General features: G+C 38.6%; 1 protein-coding gene across 3 annotated transcripts in view; it reads left to right on the forward strand.

Annotated features, from left to right (window-relative positions):
- The window catches only part of HELZ (helicase with zinc finger), a 172381-nt gene that overhangs the window by 142922 nt on the left and 13417 nt on the right, over nt 1–16042 (forward strand). For all 3 annotated transcript variants that reach the window (XM_006110581.4, XM_006110582.4, XM_006110583.4), the window contains 4 exons: nt 3727–3803; nt 4922–5489; nt 5914–6148; nt 6641–7154. In XM_006110581.4, coding sequence (XP_006110643.2) covers nt 3727–3803; nt 4922–5489; nt 5914–6148; nt 6641–7154 — 1394 coding nt within the window. The remainder of the gene's footprint in view (nt 1–3726; nt 3804–4921; nt 5490–5913; nt 6149–6640; nt 7155–16042) is intronic.

Raw genomic sequence — 16042 nt, forward strand, 5'->3', positions numbered from 1 at the left:
GCTTTATTGTGCTATGAATTGTGTGTCTGTAATGGGATGTCATACAAGGTTGTAGACCAGATTACTGACTGGTGGTAGTGGAGGATTCATTTATTTGAGTATGATTTTAGAATTGGACAGAAGCCTGCTGGAGTATCATGAGAACCCTAGGGTTTTGGTTATTGAAATGTTGTATATGATTTTTTTTCTAACATAGATGGAAAAGCATTTATGTTCCAATGTATAAGAAAATACATTTCCAGACCTGAAATGATTTAGGGCTTAAAATATAAGTCTCTCCATTCTGGGCATTGAAGAGTGAATCTGGAATAAAGTCAAGTGGCAGTGTGGTCCTATTTGAGATTTGGCTACCATTTTAAAATGATGGATACCACTTAAATTTCTCATTAAACTGTTGTTATGATCAGAAAAAAAATAACTGCATAAAAATGCCACCTTCATACTCAAGAGATTGTCTCCTGCCGGATATTGTGAGTCATATTTGCTTGCTATAATGACAAAAAATAGTTTACTCCTTTTGTCCTCTCCAGCAATGAGAGGATGAGCTGGAATGTTTCGTCACTCATGTCACCAGCAGAATTGCAAAGCACATTTGTATTGTGGAATGTTTACTGAGGCAGAGAGAATGTAGCTTGACTTCAGATCTCAGTAACAAGTACAGCATAGGCAATGGGGCGGGGTAATGTTTAATCTGTAGAAGGATGAATCTTTTCCCCCTTACTTTTGTGAGTAGTCCCATTGCCTTCTCTGAATACACAGTGCACAAATAAGAGGAGGATTTGGCCCACACTGCGAGAGTCTGACATAGTGTCACTGAGAGACAATAAAATGGAACCCCATAATACTATTTGCATAAAATCCTCTTTCAGAGCAGAATTATATCTTCGTGCTGAAGGCTTCTATCAGAATTGAAAGATGCTCTGAATCCGTTTTTGCTGTTAGGATGGCATTTTTTCATTTGAGCTATGTATTGCAAAATCCTGCCCCATTAAATATTTGAAAACTTGGAGGCTGAGATAGAAAACTGAGGCACTTTCTGTAATACCAGTATACTAAACATGTAAGCTGCCACAGTAGCACACAAGGAGACATTATTACAATATTCCTTTTCAAAGAATTGCATAGTTATTGGACTCTAAAGAGTTCACGGAAATGGTCACATGAAGGAGGTCTCATTGAAGTTCATTAAAACAGGGATAATATAGAGAGAAATCCAATATGCCTTGCTTGGTGTTATTTTCCCACAGTATTCTAGGTTTCAGAGGAGAATCCTCAGAGAAATTGATTTTGGCCATGGCAGTTCAATAACTTGAACTTCAGTAAGCTAACGAGGGGACTGGGTTCTCGGAGGACAAATTAATCTCGTGAAATGCATTTGACAAGACTCCTTCTCTTCTGTGGGTCACCCAAAAATCTGATAATTTGGAGTTGATTTGTGCAAGGGCTGAGCACATTCCCTTTCCATTAATTGAAACAGGTGTTGAAGTCTCTTAGCACTTTGAAGGACAGCTGATTTAGCCCCTCATTCTGTGGCAGCAAGAGTCAGAGAATGAGTAGCTTCTTTTCTGTTGACCAGTGTGAACCAAACCCTCTTTCTGTTAAGTTTGGAGGTGCCCTTGATAGATGTGCTGGGAAGTAAGGTTGCAAGGTAAGTTGCATGAGAAGGCCAGGTTCTGCTCTTAGTTAACACCTCTCTGCATCTCAAATAACTCAGTGACAGAATGTGTTCCTATATAAGCATATGGTTTTATTGAGTTATCTCTTGTTTGATTGGATACTGTCTAATTATGAACATAATAGCCAGCTAGACATTTTTCTAGCTAAATTTTGCAGCATCTTAACTTCTATTGGAAGAGTCTTATTCTGGATATGGATTTTTAGTGCCTAGTTAATAGTAGAAACTTTTCTTCCTGTGCATTAAGAACTAGGAGCAAGAAGAAAATATTTGTCTAATCTTTTGAAGCTAAGTTTTTGTAGCTATTTGCCCTTAAAATCTTTTTTTTTAATTTCCACAGATCCTTTTGTTAACAAGTATGGAGCCATCATTTTTCTCCCTATGTATCTTTTTGCCAGGTAGCTCATTGAACTGGTAGCTAGCATAGTTTTATTATCCACTCGGTTTGCTTTGCTTTCTCTGTATATTGTTGTGAAGCTTTTCTGACCCTAGAATAGTCTTCAGCTTTTTCTGAATTACACAAGAGAGCTGAAATTTTTCCTATTCTGTGACCAAAAATAAAATAAAATAAAACTACCCTTTGTGTTTGAAACAATACATAATCCTACATTCTTCAATACCACAGGTAGCTGATCAGACTATTTCAATTACTACATTCAGCATGTTTTAAAGAGCAAGAATTGTTCCATAGAGCAAGAATTCTGCCATAGGAGAACAATGTATTACAGAAAAAAAGAATTGTCATCAGTACTCTACAGGAGATCGAAGAGAAACTATAATAGCAAAACTCAAAAATCAGCATTTCAGTGAAGTGAACATTGTTAGCAAAGTTGAAATGACTGTTTCAGGAACACAAAATGTTACTAGATGTAAAAGCCTATAACATATATCTTGTCCCATCTTTTAAGTGTTCTTTTCTCATGAGATCCTAAAAGCCTTTCTTGATTTGCCCTTATAAATGCTGTTTTAAATGAATATCTTTTAAAACTGAATGTGCACTTTACTTATCTCCTCATTTCCATGTAAAGTGTAAGTGCCCTACCTGAAAAATACACTTAGATTGATTTATACTGTCTTCATGCAACTGATATTTTTAGCAATTAGAAAGGGAAGCAGTTTTACTTAAAAAAATAACATTAAAGCATTAATTCTTGTAGTTGTTGAGATTTGTGGTTTCTTTACCATGTACTTTGATATGAACATTTCTGATCTCTTTCATAGGCCACCATCAGCTAAAAAAGGATGTTGAGTTGTTATGTGTAAAGTACAGGTTTCAGAAAAAGTTATGGCCATAATATCTAATACAATAAATGTCTATTATATGTTTGTTTTCCAAATATATAAGCTGTATTTAGGGAATATACTTAACTGATCAGATGCAAGATTTCTAATATTATTGCAGCTCCTTGTGTTGCATAGGTTAAGATCAATAGTCCAATTTAAGGGTCTTGTGTCAGCCTTCCCTGAAAAATTGATGTTCATCTTGCCTAAACCTAAAAAGATTAAGCTGAACTTGGGGTTCAGATTTTTTATCCTTCAGACTGATATCTTTAACATCATTTCCCTGCCATCTCACAGAACTCCAGTGATGGATGATTTTTAGGGACGGTCTTTGCTTTAGTTTAAACACTGCGTAAAAGTTTAAACCCAAGACCTGCTAAGGAGGGTATTTTTACCTTTACATAGAAAGCAGTCTGCATTTGTTTGGATCGGGGTCACTGAGCTACCAAAGTTAAGAGAAGGGAGAGGTTAGGATAAAAGTTCCTGTGTTTGGTTCATTTCTATTTCTCTTGGACAAACTAGTGATTACTTTCTCCAGGAGTAACTCCATTAGCCCAGCTGTTGAACTGGAAGAGGTACTTCATTATGATTCAAATACAAAACTGAAAACATACAGTCTAAAAGGAAGGCGGGCCATGAAATGTTGTATGTTAAGTTTCTGACCCCATTACTTTAGTTCTAAGTCTGCTCATGTCTAAGGAAAACAAACATGTTAAAATATTTATTTTTCTTTACATACATAGAAAATAATGTATAAATAAATATTTTAGGTAAAACCGAAAACAGTGCTGGACCCGAAATTAATAAAATTCGGACACCTGAGAAAAAACACGTGGACTCCAAACAGGTCTGTTTTGAGTTTATTTTCATCTTATTTCTTCTTCCCTTTTTGGTACCATCTATCTCACATAGCACAGTAAGGGTTTTGTCATATCTTCTCCTCCTGTTCAATAGGCCCCCTCCTCTGTCAGTCACCACATTTCCATCCCAGCGCAATAAATGGGATTTTCTTTAGAACCCATCAGTGCTGTTCGACATTAGTTATTGTCGAATGACAGTAGGTCTTTCTTCCTCTCCTCACCCAAGAGCAAGAGAAAATTTAAGATTTGAATCTGATGATTCAAATAATATTAATCCTATGGTTTGCAATTTGGATTTCACTGGCTACTAATATAAATTTAAAAAAATAAAATGTATTGATTTGTAAATGTTAAGTCCAAACACACTGGAATAGCCCTGAGTGTTATTAATTTAAAATGTTTAGAAATTAATGTACCTTTTGATATAAATGTCAATCTGGTAGAAGTGAAGATTCAGAAATCTTCAGTTATTTTACAGGAGAGTAAGAGAGTAGTATAATGTACACTACAATTTCCATTTTAGGAATAAAGGCGTGAGTCATATAATGGAGTGTTCTGAAGTAAAATGTTGAGAACTGGCAAATAATTACTTTTTCCATTAAATATTTGGTGTCTGTGTCCTAGAAATAAAAGCAAAAGGCTCAACATTTGACAGTTGCCTATAATTAGCTAAATTAAATACGATCATAAGGAAACAGCTGCTAATTCATCTCTGCAATAATTGTAGCTACAGAAAGAAATTTGATGATGGAAATGTCTGAGTATGGTGTTTAAATATAGAAGAATAAAAAGAAAATATGGTGTGCACTTCTTAGTTTACACCTTGTGAATAGTTGTGAAGGAATTAGTTTTCTCTATCTAATGGAGAGATATTTCAGTTTAATAAAATATCACAAATAGTTGACAAAATATGCCTGCAGTTTGACAAATAAAAAGAATATGTCTAACATGTACAATACTATCTTTCTCTTCCTTATTTTTCGTACGTTTCTGAAGTTTCATGTGATTGAGTCAGTGTTAATGTGTTTAGTGCAGTACAGTCATAGCTAACAGTGATTTTTGTTTTCTTAAGTAACTTGGAAATGTTTTCTATCCTTTGTTCTAGGTTGACGTAGAAGGAAATTCCCAGAATAGAAGCCCAGAGTCACGTTCCAGCATTGGTTATCCTAATTCTAAATTTCATCGCAAAGATAATCTCAACCCTAGGCAGCTGAATCTACATCTCACCCCACCCCACCCACAGTATGCAGTCCCTAGTCGCCACTTCCAGCACCTGTCCCAGATCCCAAGGCAGCCGTACCCTGTGCAACCACAGCAAAATCTTTTAAGTCAGCAACAAAATCATTTGCCTGAACAGCAAAACCAAATACCACCTCAGCAGAGCCAGGTAGTCCATCAGCATAATCATGTAAATCAGCAGCCTCCACAACCTTCACAGCTTTCCCCCGCTTACCAGATGGGCCCCAACCAGTCTTTTTTTAATAACCCAGTTCCTCATCGACCACATTCTCCTGCAGTAGATGCTGTGATTTCAGAACATCATCCCCCACCCATGTTGCAAGAAGTCAGTAATCCTTTGAGACCTATTGCACAACACAACCCAATGTTGCCATCTCACTTGAACAACTTCATTGAAGAGAGTCCTGCGGGATTGCCCATAGGAGAGACATTAGGTAGGTACCATTTCTGTTTTCCACTGATGCAAATATAGCTACCGTAAAGTGAAAATGAATAAAGTGTTTATCTGTCAGGGGCATGGCTGTATGACTTTAAAGTTATGGATTGGTCATTGTGTGATCAGGAATAATTTGTTTCTTAGGGTATATTTTAATATGTAGTTTTTCATTACGAATTTCATGTATACATAGTCTTTCTAGGGGATTTAAATATCCAGGTTATGAGCTGTGATACATTATGGAGTGGTTTATTAATAAACACATTTTTGGTGCTGGCAGGTTTGGAGATTCCATTGTGTACCGTCTTAGCGCTCTTGTTTTTCATTTAATATACCACACAGTGGGATCCTCCTTTCTGGCATCAAATGGTTTGAGAAAGGGAGGTTGGGTAAATGTTTGTATTTTTGTAACTGTTTTACAGATCGTATGCATGGAAATGTAGCTTTGGAAACATTAAGGCAGCAGCAAGCAAGGTTACAGCAATGGAATGAGCATAATGCCTATCTCAGTCAGGGCAATATTCCATATCCACACCATCACCATCCTCACCTACCACATCTTCCCCAGCAACCAATTGGATTGCACCAACAGCCTATTAGGGCAAACTGGAAACTTGCCAGTAACGCAGAAGATGAAACAGAGGCAACATATTCAAGGTATCTGTTGATTGAGTTCTCAAAGTACTGTATTTAAAAACAGAACATAGCCAACCTTCATTATAATATCATCATCGGATGCCAGGCACTATCAGTCCAGTAAAGAGCTGTTGTTGTTATGATGTTTAATGTCGGCAATAGAACTGGATACATTACAGTATTATTATTAGTAGGTCCTTCTAGTTGGAATAGAAATATCAGAAATTTTCAAACCTTCAGAAAGATAGTTTGATCATTGAGTTTTGGTGGTGGTTCTGGTTGGTATCTCAGCTCAGCAAAGTCTTTTGTCCTTAATTTCCAATTGCTCATAATTATAGTCTTTGAGGTTAGACTTGATGTTGAGCACATTTAAGTATAATGCTTTGTATGGTTTGTGCTTGCAGCCAGTTTGGTTGTGATGTCCAGTATCTGGTACTTCAGAATGGATGGTGCTTTGAGCGGAGGCACTTTTTGCATTTCTCTATCTTAATAACATTTCTTCTATTAATACAGGTTCCAGGACTTGCTCAGAGAACTGTCACACCGTGATCAAAATGAAAGTAGGGACCTAAGTGAAATGCCACCTCCCCAATCCAGGTTGTTGCAATACAGACAAGTTCAGCCCAGAAGCCCACCAGCACTTCCTTCTCCTTCCTGCAACTCAAACCACAGCAGCCACTTTCCTAACTTCATTGAAAACAACAGAGACATTGAAATCTCCAACAATCCAGCATTTCAGCAGCATTTGCCCCAAATATACAATCCCCCTTTCTCAATGCAATCTGAACACATACCCCCACCTCCTTTGAAGTACCTGCAACCTGATGGATCATGGACCTATGCTAACCTACAGCAGAATCACCTAATGGGGCAGGGCTTTCATTATGGTATACCTCCATTGCCCCATAGATCACAACAGAACCCTTTTATACAAATACCGAATCATCAGCATGCAGTTGGTCAGGAGCCATTTCATCCGCTCACATCTCGAGCAGTATCTGCTTCTTCGCTCCACAGCTTAGAAGAGGTATGTGGATTTTAATGCATATCATAATAGTAGTGAATTGCAAGGTGTTATAGAGTAAAAGTTCACATGTTAAATGCCTATGAAAAAGGACAGTGTTGCAGCCACTTTCCCTCCCCTCATACAATCCACCAGTAGTTCAGATCTCTGTGCTCTGCCCTTTCCTTGCTGACAGGGAGTTATAGCCTGGCTTTTGGAAATTAAGAATTGAGCCGTCATCCTGCTCAGCCCATGCCACTGGGAGTTCTTCCTTGCTCTTCAAAGAGAGCAGAATAAATTCCTTATTCCATGTTGCTGAATAAAGCACTAAACGTGAATACTACTGTACAGTAAAACTCCAATAGTCCGGCATCCAATAGTCCGGCACTCCTGATAGTCCGGCATCAAAATGGCAAGAGTCTAATGAGTGAGCTTCGGCAAAAAATGAGTCACAAGGTAACAGTGGCAGCAGCTGAACTGAGCAAAAAGGGTAAAAAACGCTTAAAAAAACTAAAATATTACAGTATACAGTATGTACAATAAAAAGGGTTAAGAACACTTTATATACAGTATATAATGTATACAGTATATATATAACCAGTTTATAGTACCTCCTGATAGTCCGGCATATCCAATAATCCGGCACCACCTAGGTCCCATAGGTTCCGGATTATCGGAAGTCTACTGTATTGTGCTTGTTTTTGCAGATTCAGAGAAGTTAAATGTCTTGACTAGAGCCACAGATTGAATCCTAGTAAGAGCAAATCTGCACTTAAATACTGCATCAGCCCAGCTGAAGTCGATGGGCGAGAGCTTCTCCTGTTGTCTTCGCTTATCTGCTTCTGTAAGAGGTGGCAGCTAAGTTAGAGAAGGAAGCTCTTGCACTGGCGCTTAGTTGGATCTGTGTTGCATGGGGATGTGGATTATTCACCCTGAGCAATGTATTTGTACTAAAGTAATTTTATAGCATAGGCCAGTGCATAAAACATGGTTAGAAATCAAAATGTCCAGAGTGGCTTCCCACTCCGTTAGACCACACATCTCTGTATGAAATCTACTCCTTTGTTGCCAAGATTCGACACACTTACTATTTTCTTCCCTTTTGATGGCAGTAGCAGTAAACTAATAAAGTCCTTATAAGAGCTGTGCTAACAACACTGGATGCTTATGTAGAAGCAAAGTAAATCAATATTTAACTATTACAAATTAATTTTAATCCTTTGAAAACATGAGGGAGAGGAGAGATTACTCTTTGCCAAATACAGGAAAAAAATGTTTAAAGAATATATCTTTCTTCTGAAGATTGTCATCAGGCTTCTTCAAATAAAGGCTAGGGCAGAGTTCTATAAAGAAAACACAAAGTGCTAGATGTATTTTTAACACAGATTCCTGCTACAAGGTCAAGTTTCATGAGATCTGAATATGAGCAGTCATTTGAAAGCTAGTTTAGTTCACTCATTCAGCTTGACAGCTGTTTTTCTATACATAAAATCTAAAATAGAGTTGATGTTCTAAATCACGAAAGAAAATATTTGGTTAGTGTTTAAGCTTTCATCTACTGAGACACTGTATGAAACATTTGAACTGCTCTGCTGATCACTAGGCTTTAACAGTTTATCGATTTTACTTCAAGTCCACAAAATTACTGCTGGAAAAGCTGATTGTTCTCAAATTAGAGAAGACGGGTCTTCACCAGCATAGTATGTCATGCTTGGTTTTGTGTTTCTTCATGTAAATATACAAACTTAAAGACAAATGTTTGTTATTAATGATGAAGAAGAGTTAAACAGAGTGAACAGTACATATACTGATGAAGTTGTGCTTTAAAGTATACTTTTAGGTTTAGATACAGACAGGTAAGTCATAAAGTACAAATTACCTTGTTAAATGTTTCTGTGATTAATTTATAAGACATAGACATTTTTGGCAATACAAGTTTGCAGAAGTATAAAAACTACTCTTAATCTGTAATCCATAGGACCATGTACTAATTATGAAATTACTTCAGGTGAATGCTCTTAGTCACATTTATGTTTATTTTAACAGATTAAAACTAGAGATGCAGGGTTTGGAGAATGAAAGATATTTTGAAAAAGTTAAGTTTTACAGTTTTCAGGGCAGAGCCCTTGGAAGAATTTTGGATGACTTGGTGTCATGTGCCATAGTTTCACATAACAAGATACATCACAAACCCAGTCCAGCAAAATGTGTTATTCTCTTACAAAGGGTTGCAGTGCACATGTAGGCTGATGTCTTTCTCAAAATAACCATAAATATGACTAAGAACCTTTGTCTGCGGTGTGCAGTGTTCCTTGTGACTGTGCGGGCGCGCACCAAGAATTTGTAGCCCACCCACCTCAGCAGAGCCGTGCACTGGCTGCTCAGCTGTTCCGGAGCAGGCCTGTGTGGCGGGCAGTTGCCCCGCCCCAGGAGCAGCAGGGCAGCCATCATGAGGCCCCGGCCCCTAGCTTCAGCTCTTCCCCAAGGCTGGAGCTGCAGGTCAGTGGCTTCTTTGGTGGTCCAGGCCGGGGCCAGACCTGGAGCTGCATTGTGGGTGGCCAGCAACTCTTCCGGCAGCTGGAGCCATAGGGTGGGGGTCTGCTCTAGTGGCCAGGGGGTGGGTGTGTGTGTGTGTGTGGAGTTGGGACTGCTACAGAGGCTCGGGCTGCATGCTGGTGGTGTCGTGAGGTGCAGGGGAGCGGAGGAGGGCGCTACCTGTGAGAGTCTCTTGGGGAGCAGCACCACTGGTGAGTGGCACACCTCTGAATAAGCATACATGACCTCATTGTTGGCACATAAGACAAAACTCACTCCGCTCATAAATGGAAAATCTTAGAGGGAACATGCTGGTACAGCTTTTTAATGTTAGAAGAAGCTGCTGTTATTTTCTTTAGTTGATCCAACTGCATTGTAGAGAAAACTAAAGGCATTAATTCTACCATGAAGCTCTCTTGTAGTTTTCTATTTTTTTAGTTTTATCTGGCTAATCCAAACTATTTCCTAGATTTTTATTTATTAAATCCTGTTCATTGCACTGTCAAGGCACTTGATGTCAAAATGTTTTTGAGTGCAGAGTGAAAGTTTTGGAGTATCCAGGGCTGTTAACACCTGCGTCCAGTAGGAGATTCTTGATTCTGGTAGACGGGTGTTAGTGCCCTCACACCATCAGTCTGTCAGCCACTCAAGCTTTCTCGTCAGCACTATGCCAGCCCTGTCTTTGCCTTGTAGATTAACAAGATGTGTATTCAGTCCCCAAATCTCTTTGACTCATCCCTCTATGATATCCGGCCTCTGACAATGATTGCACACAGAAGTCCCAGATTCTCTGTGCCCAAAAGGCAGTGCATACCAGTTACCAATTTAACTTTAAATCACTGCCGCTGCATAACATGCAGCACTTGTGATCACTTTTAACTGTACACATTAATGAGCCCAGGCTCATTGGTTAACCATGTACATGTTTACACTTTCACATCCCTGATGATTACTGGAAGCATCTAAGACTGAACTGGGGGAAGAGTTGGACCCAGGCTGGAAGGCTTTCCAGTTTGTTAAAGAAGCGTATTAGAATAACTTTGAGGCTCAGACATTATCTGTAACTGGTCAGACACTTTGCTGACTTAGACCATTCACAGGCACTGCTCACTACAGTTCGCTGTTCCCAGCCAATTGGAGCTGTGGGAAACAGCAGACCATAGGGATGTGCTGGCCGGCAGTGGGAGCTGTCGGGGGTAGTGCCTGTGGATGGTCATGGTCAGCAAAATATCTCGTGGCTTTCCAGCAGATTGCCCCGTGGGCTATAGGTTGCCAGATGCTGGAATTCATCTTAAACCATGTATGTAATGTTCCATAAGAAGTGGGGAGGGGATTAGAGGACTCAGAGGACTCAGTCTCTGATGCTTTTAAAAAATCGGGCTTCCAAAGAGAAGGCATTGTCAGGAAAACCAATGGTATTTCCCCTGTAAATCATAGCAGCTGAAATTAGATTGGTGTTCTCTCTCTCCACCCCACCCCTTTTTTGTGGGTGGCATAGTAGCTAGAAACTGAGGGGCATAATAGAAAATTTAATTCACAACGTACTTAACTAATTTCCATTGACATTTCACGAAAGTGTATTTTTCCCCTTTACCAAGTAAAGATGACTGATGTACTTACTTCATTTCTGATTTTCCCATCACTTGTGTGCTTTTGACAGTCAGCCTAGTACAGTATAAAATAAATACTGATGCTGTCATCCCTTTATCTTTTAACCATAAGTACCATCTCTCTATTTTTAAGGGGAAAAAATGTGATTTTTGTACTTCAGCTTTGAATCACAAATGATCAAAATGTATACACTAGCAAGATGTTATCTTTGGATCTTGAAAATACAGTATTTCATATTGTAGCTGTTCTCCGTAAGGATATCTGATTCTTTTGTGTTCATAGAATCTGAGATAAACTTCTGGCAAGGTTTTTAAATTCAAGGTTACTATTTTCTCTCTGAAGATGTTCTATTTTCCTTTGCTTTTTTCTTTTTCTTTTTTATTTCAGCTAGAATAAGGGCAGTAGAAGGAAAAGGCGCAGTGGGGAAATGGAAAGTGTTTAAGGAAAATGTTAATGTGTCAGAGGTTTCTGTGTGATATCTAGGCTCAGTATATGAATTTATCAAGAATGGCTGGAAAGGAAGCAAAAGAACATTTTATAAAATAAGAGGGTAAGATTATAAAGATTTCAGAAGCTAATTTTAGACTTCAGTTTTTACTTATGCACAAAAGAAGACTGTTACACCCACCAAAGTTAACATTAAGAAACAAGGAGCCAGGGATCAGTGTTAGTAAACATCGAGATGTTATAGAGATGTTAGGTATAATTTATGATTGCAGCAAAAAAGTTAGCATAAAAAAAATCTATGCTAGAGTGTTTGAGAATGTCAAATGAATACCTGAATCTCTCACAGTCCTGGACTTTCCAGATGAGAATAAAGACATTCAGGGGAAATCAAGACCAATTAATAAATTAAAAGATAGAAAAACTATAATCCTTTACCAGATCCATTCCAGCAGTGTCAGTATGTAGGGTCTACACTAGATTAGGTCAGCATTGCTTAAGGGTGTGAAAAATCCACACCTCTGAGCAGCATAATTAAGATGACCTAAATCCCCATGTAGACAGCACTTTCTATCGACATTGGTACTGCCTCTTGGGGAGTTTCTACACTGAAGCACTACAGGGGCACAGCAGCGTTGCTATCGTGTTTTAAATGTACACAAGCCCTAAATCTCTGCCCCATTCTTCCATCTTTTCCTAATCCCCCATTGACTGGACACACTGTTTCAGTGTCTCCTGTGACTAGCAGCGCAGAGTATTTCCATGTGTACTGTATATCACCATGGAAATCCAGTCTTCAGACATTAGAGAAGGATAACTAAGGTCTTGACTATGCAAGACTTATGCTCATGCTTGACTTTATGTGCATCAAAATTCCCATTGAAATCAATGGGGCTACTCAATAAGCATATGTGTATGGCCTCAGTTTGACATTGCTGAGATTCAGAAGAAAGACAAATATATGGGGATCAGTTGCAAAACAACAGAAATGACCGAGCTGGGCAGGCTTTCTGGCTTTTTCACCTAACAGCCCCAGTGTTTGTGCTCTTGAAGCAAGTGAGAATGAGTAGTAGAGGGCATTTTTAAAATGTCATCGTCGAGATGAATTTAAGAGGTGAGTTCTCACTGTGCAACAGCCAGTATTGCTGACATGCTTGCAGTGTGAGAGGAGAATTTTGCCATTGCTGAAGGTTTCTGCATGGTTTGGTTAATTTTCAGTGTTAGGGCTAAGTACAAGTGACATGCAGAGTATTCTCAATTCCCATTGCATTCACTGGGGTTTGAGTACACTCAGCTCTGTGTCATGGGGGCATGACCATAGTAAGCTTTCTTCTCTTGTTTTAACTCAAGTTAATTGACTGTCAATTAATCAAAGTAGCAAAAACACATTTGTAAGTGCTCCACAAATGTTTGATGCAAGATACACAGCTTGACTGTTTAACTTTATATGGATGCAGTCAGGGCCCTTTTTACCCATACGCAGAATACACCGCTGTGTAGAGAACCCGAAAATTTGAGGTACCACCAGGGTCCTAACATCTATCCACCTGCCTCTTCCTATTCTTGTTCTGTGGCTCTACCTCCTCCTGAGAGGATCTAGTTAACTTAAAAAGCCTGTCAGACCTAGTAGCAGAACACTGAACCTGCGAAAGAGCCATGTTAGTTTACAGGACCTTAGTTTAAAATTTGCTATAAAAATATTTCATTAGTGTGTTGCTGAAGATCATAAAATCACACCCTAAAAAAATCATCATTCCCCCACCCCTGCTGCCATTGGGGATAGGGGCAGTTTACAGTACTATGTAGGGCCCCATAAATCCTAAGGATGGCCCTGAATAGAGTGGGGGAGTCACTTGGGTTGCTAAATTCATCCCCAAAACAGGGCCAGGGTACACAGATCCTGTTGCCACTGTACGAGTTGCACAAAATAATGGTGCCACTGGATCTGAATGAATGCGGCTCCTGCCTTAGCACACCTTGGAGTGGCTTTCTTCTTCTGCCTATGTGGCCAGCCTGAAGGCTATTCTCTGTGGTATGTAGTGAGTGCTGGCCCACTTGCATATTCCTTGTGTACCAGGATGAAATGAGTGTAAAGCTTTTTGAGGAAGGACGCTGCTCTCACTTACTCGCGTGCATTTTAATTATCGTTGCCTTTGAATTTTAAAACCTTAAGCTTTAATATGTTCTGAAATACTTGTGTTTTAGGCAGAATATTTTACATTCTTTGCCTATAACTAAGTGCGGAGCTTAATGTGTGCATTTCATAGAATAGTTTGTGCATTTTAAGATTTAAATGATGGGCTGTGATCAACGGGTAATATGCAGTTTCCCTGCAGACTTCATGAAGAATTATCTCCTTGGGGCAACTATTATTAGAAACAAATACTAATTGTTGTAAAGTTATTAAAGTTTTATCCCATTACTCTACAGGCAGCGAATAAATGTTTATAACACAACTGCTTGTATGTCTGCAATATGCTTGTCTTTTTATATCTGATGACCTGTGAGAGAGGTGTTATCCTTTTTTGTCATTAATCTTACCATAGACCTGAGATTGGAGAGAAGTTAGATAAGAGGAATATTTTACAGATTAAAGGGTGTTTTACACTGTAATTAATATTATCATTAGATCTAGCCATAGCCATACAGATGGGGAAGGATAGCTCAGTAGTTTGAGCACTGGCCTGCTAAACCCAGGGTTGTGAATTCAGTCCTTGAGGGGGCCATTTTAGGGACCTCTCAAGAGCCCTTCCAGTTCTGTGAGATAGATATAGGTATCCTTTGTATTTTCTCATAAATTAGTGTTACAGTACACACTTTTGTTGTTTACACCTATATGTGCAGTTCTGACACAAAGTTCTTTGCATCAGTTCTATTTGGAAGGTGCAGAGAGAATCTATTTACTCATCAGAGATACCTGCAAGTAGATGCATGTCTTGTTGTTATGTTTAAGCTCCAGACATTTGTTTTCCTTATCAATAAAGAAGTCTGAAATGCTTTTCTATTTGGTATAATTCTAAGCCAGACTGAGGCAAGAAAGCATTGACATCTGTATAATCATCCAGTCATTTGTAGTTATTTTTCACCTGTTTCTACTTTTACTGAAGAACAAAAAAAAGTCACGGGGGGAACTGGATATAGTAGTTTAGCCAGAATCTAACTTATTCAGCAAAAAATTTTGTTTTTAAGATGAGACACAATTGATAAGCCCCATGGAATTGCTTTTTCTCTTATCCTATGCATTGAAAAATTGCATCAGCAGGAAAATCTACATCTATACATGTATTGTGTGCATACTGATGTGCGTCCTAAATAATGGGAGTAATGAAAATAATTATAGCCAGTTCTGTTCCTGTGTAATTAAACCAAACAAATCTGCATTGCATGTTGGACTAAAGCCATCACAAAAATAAAATTGGTTTTCACTGTTTCCACAAACATAATTAAAAATAAAATTACTTACATGGATAATTTTAAAAATTGAGCTATGTGAGAAGGAATATCTAACGGGCTGATTTAACTTGTTCTATGTATCAACTTATTTTTTTGAAGCCCTAGAAGAGGATTAGTTGTAACATACTTGTCAAATTCTTGTTTTAAGGATTAATTTAAAAAACCTACATCAGGCTTCCTTCTTTCGACTTTGTCTGCCAGATCTAGCTGTATAGCCTCTGTTTATGGTAGATAATACATTTTGAATTCTCAGAGATGTCAGTGGGGACAAAATCTTTTTGAATGTGCATGTTACAGGCGTAACAAATTGGAGGGCCCTGAGCTTTGGGGGCCAAATCTGGGCCTTAGGTTCCCCACTCTTGAATTAAGTGGAACCAGGCTTTCATCAACTGTTTCTGAATGATGAGCAGTACTACGGGCTTGCTCTTGTGCTCATACTAGTTCATGTTAATAGGATTTTTTCCGTATCGACGTTCATCAAGTTTATTTCAGACCATTTCTCCAGTTTGTCAAGATCCTTTTGAGTTCTAATCCTTTTCTCCTAAACACTTGCAACCCCTTCTAGCTTGGCATCAGCCGCAAACATAACTATAGTTTCTATGCCATTATCCAAACCATTTATGAAGCTATTGAATAGATATTGATAAACACTATGAGTTTTATTTTAAATATGTACATTACATGGAGTTTAATTGTGTGGAATCATATGTGTAAGTGTCTGTGTTTCCTCAGGAATGGGAGGCAGAGGCATTTCCTTTTTGTGGCATCTTCTTATAGGTGACTGGGTCAGTTCTTCAATTAATGTGAACTTAATGTGAAATTCTGTATGTTGATTTGCGGTAACTCAAGAGTAATTCCCCACAATGCCA

The sequence above is a fragment of the Pelodiscus sinensis genome, chromosome 20, assembly GCF_049634645.1.
Source record: "Pelodiscus sinensis isolate JC-2024 chromosome 20, ASM4963464v1, whole genome shotgun sequence".
Lineage (NCBI taxonomy): Eukaryota > Metazoa > Chordata > Testudines > Trionychidae > Pelodiscus > Pelodiscus sinensis.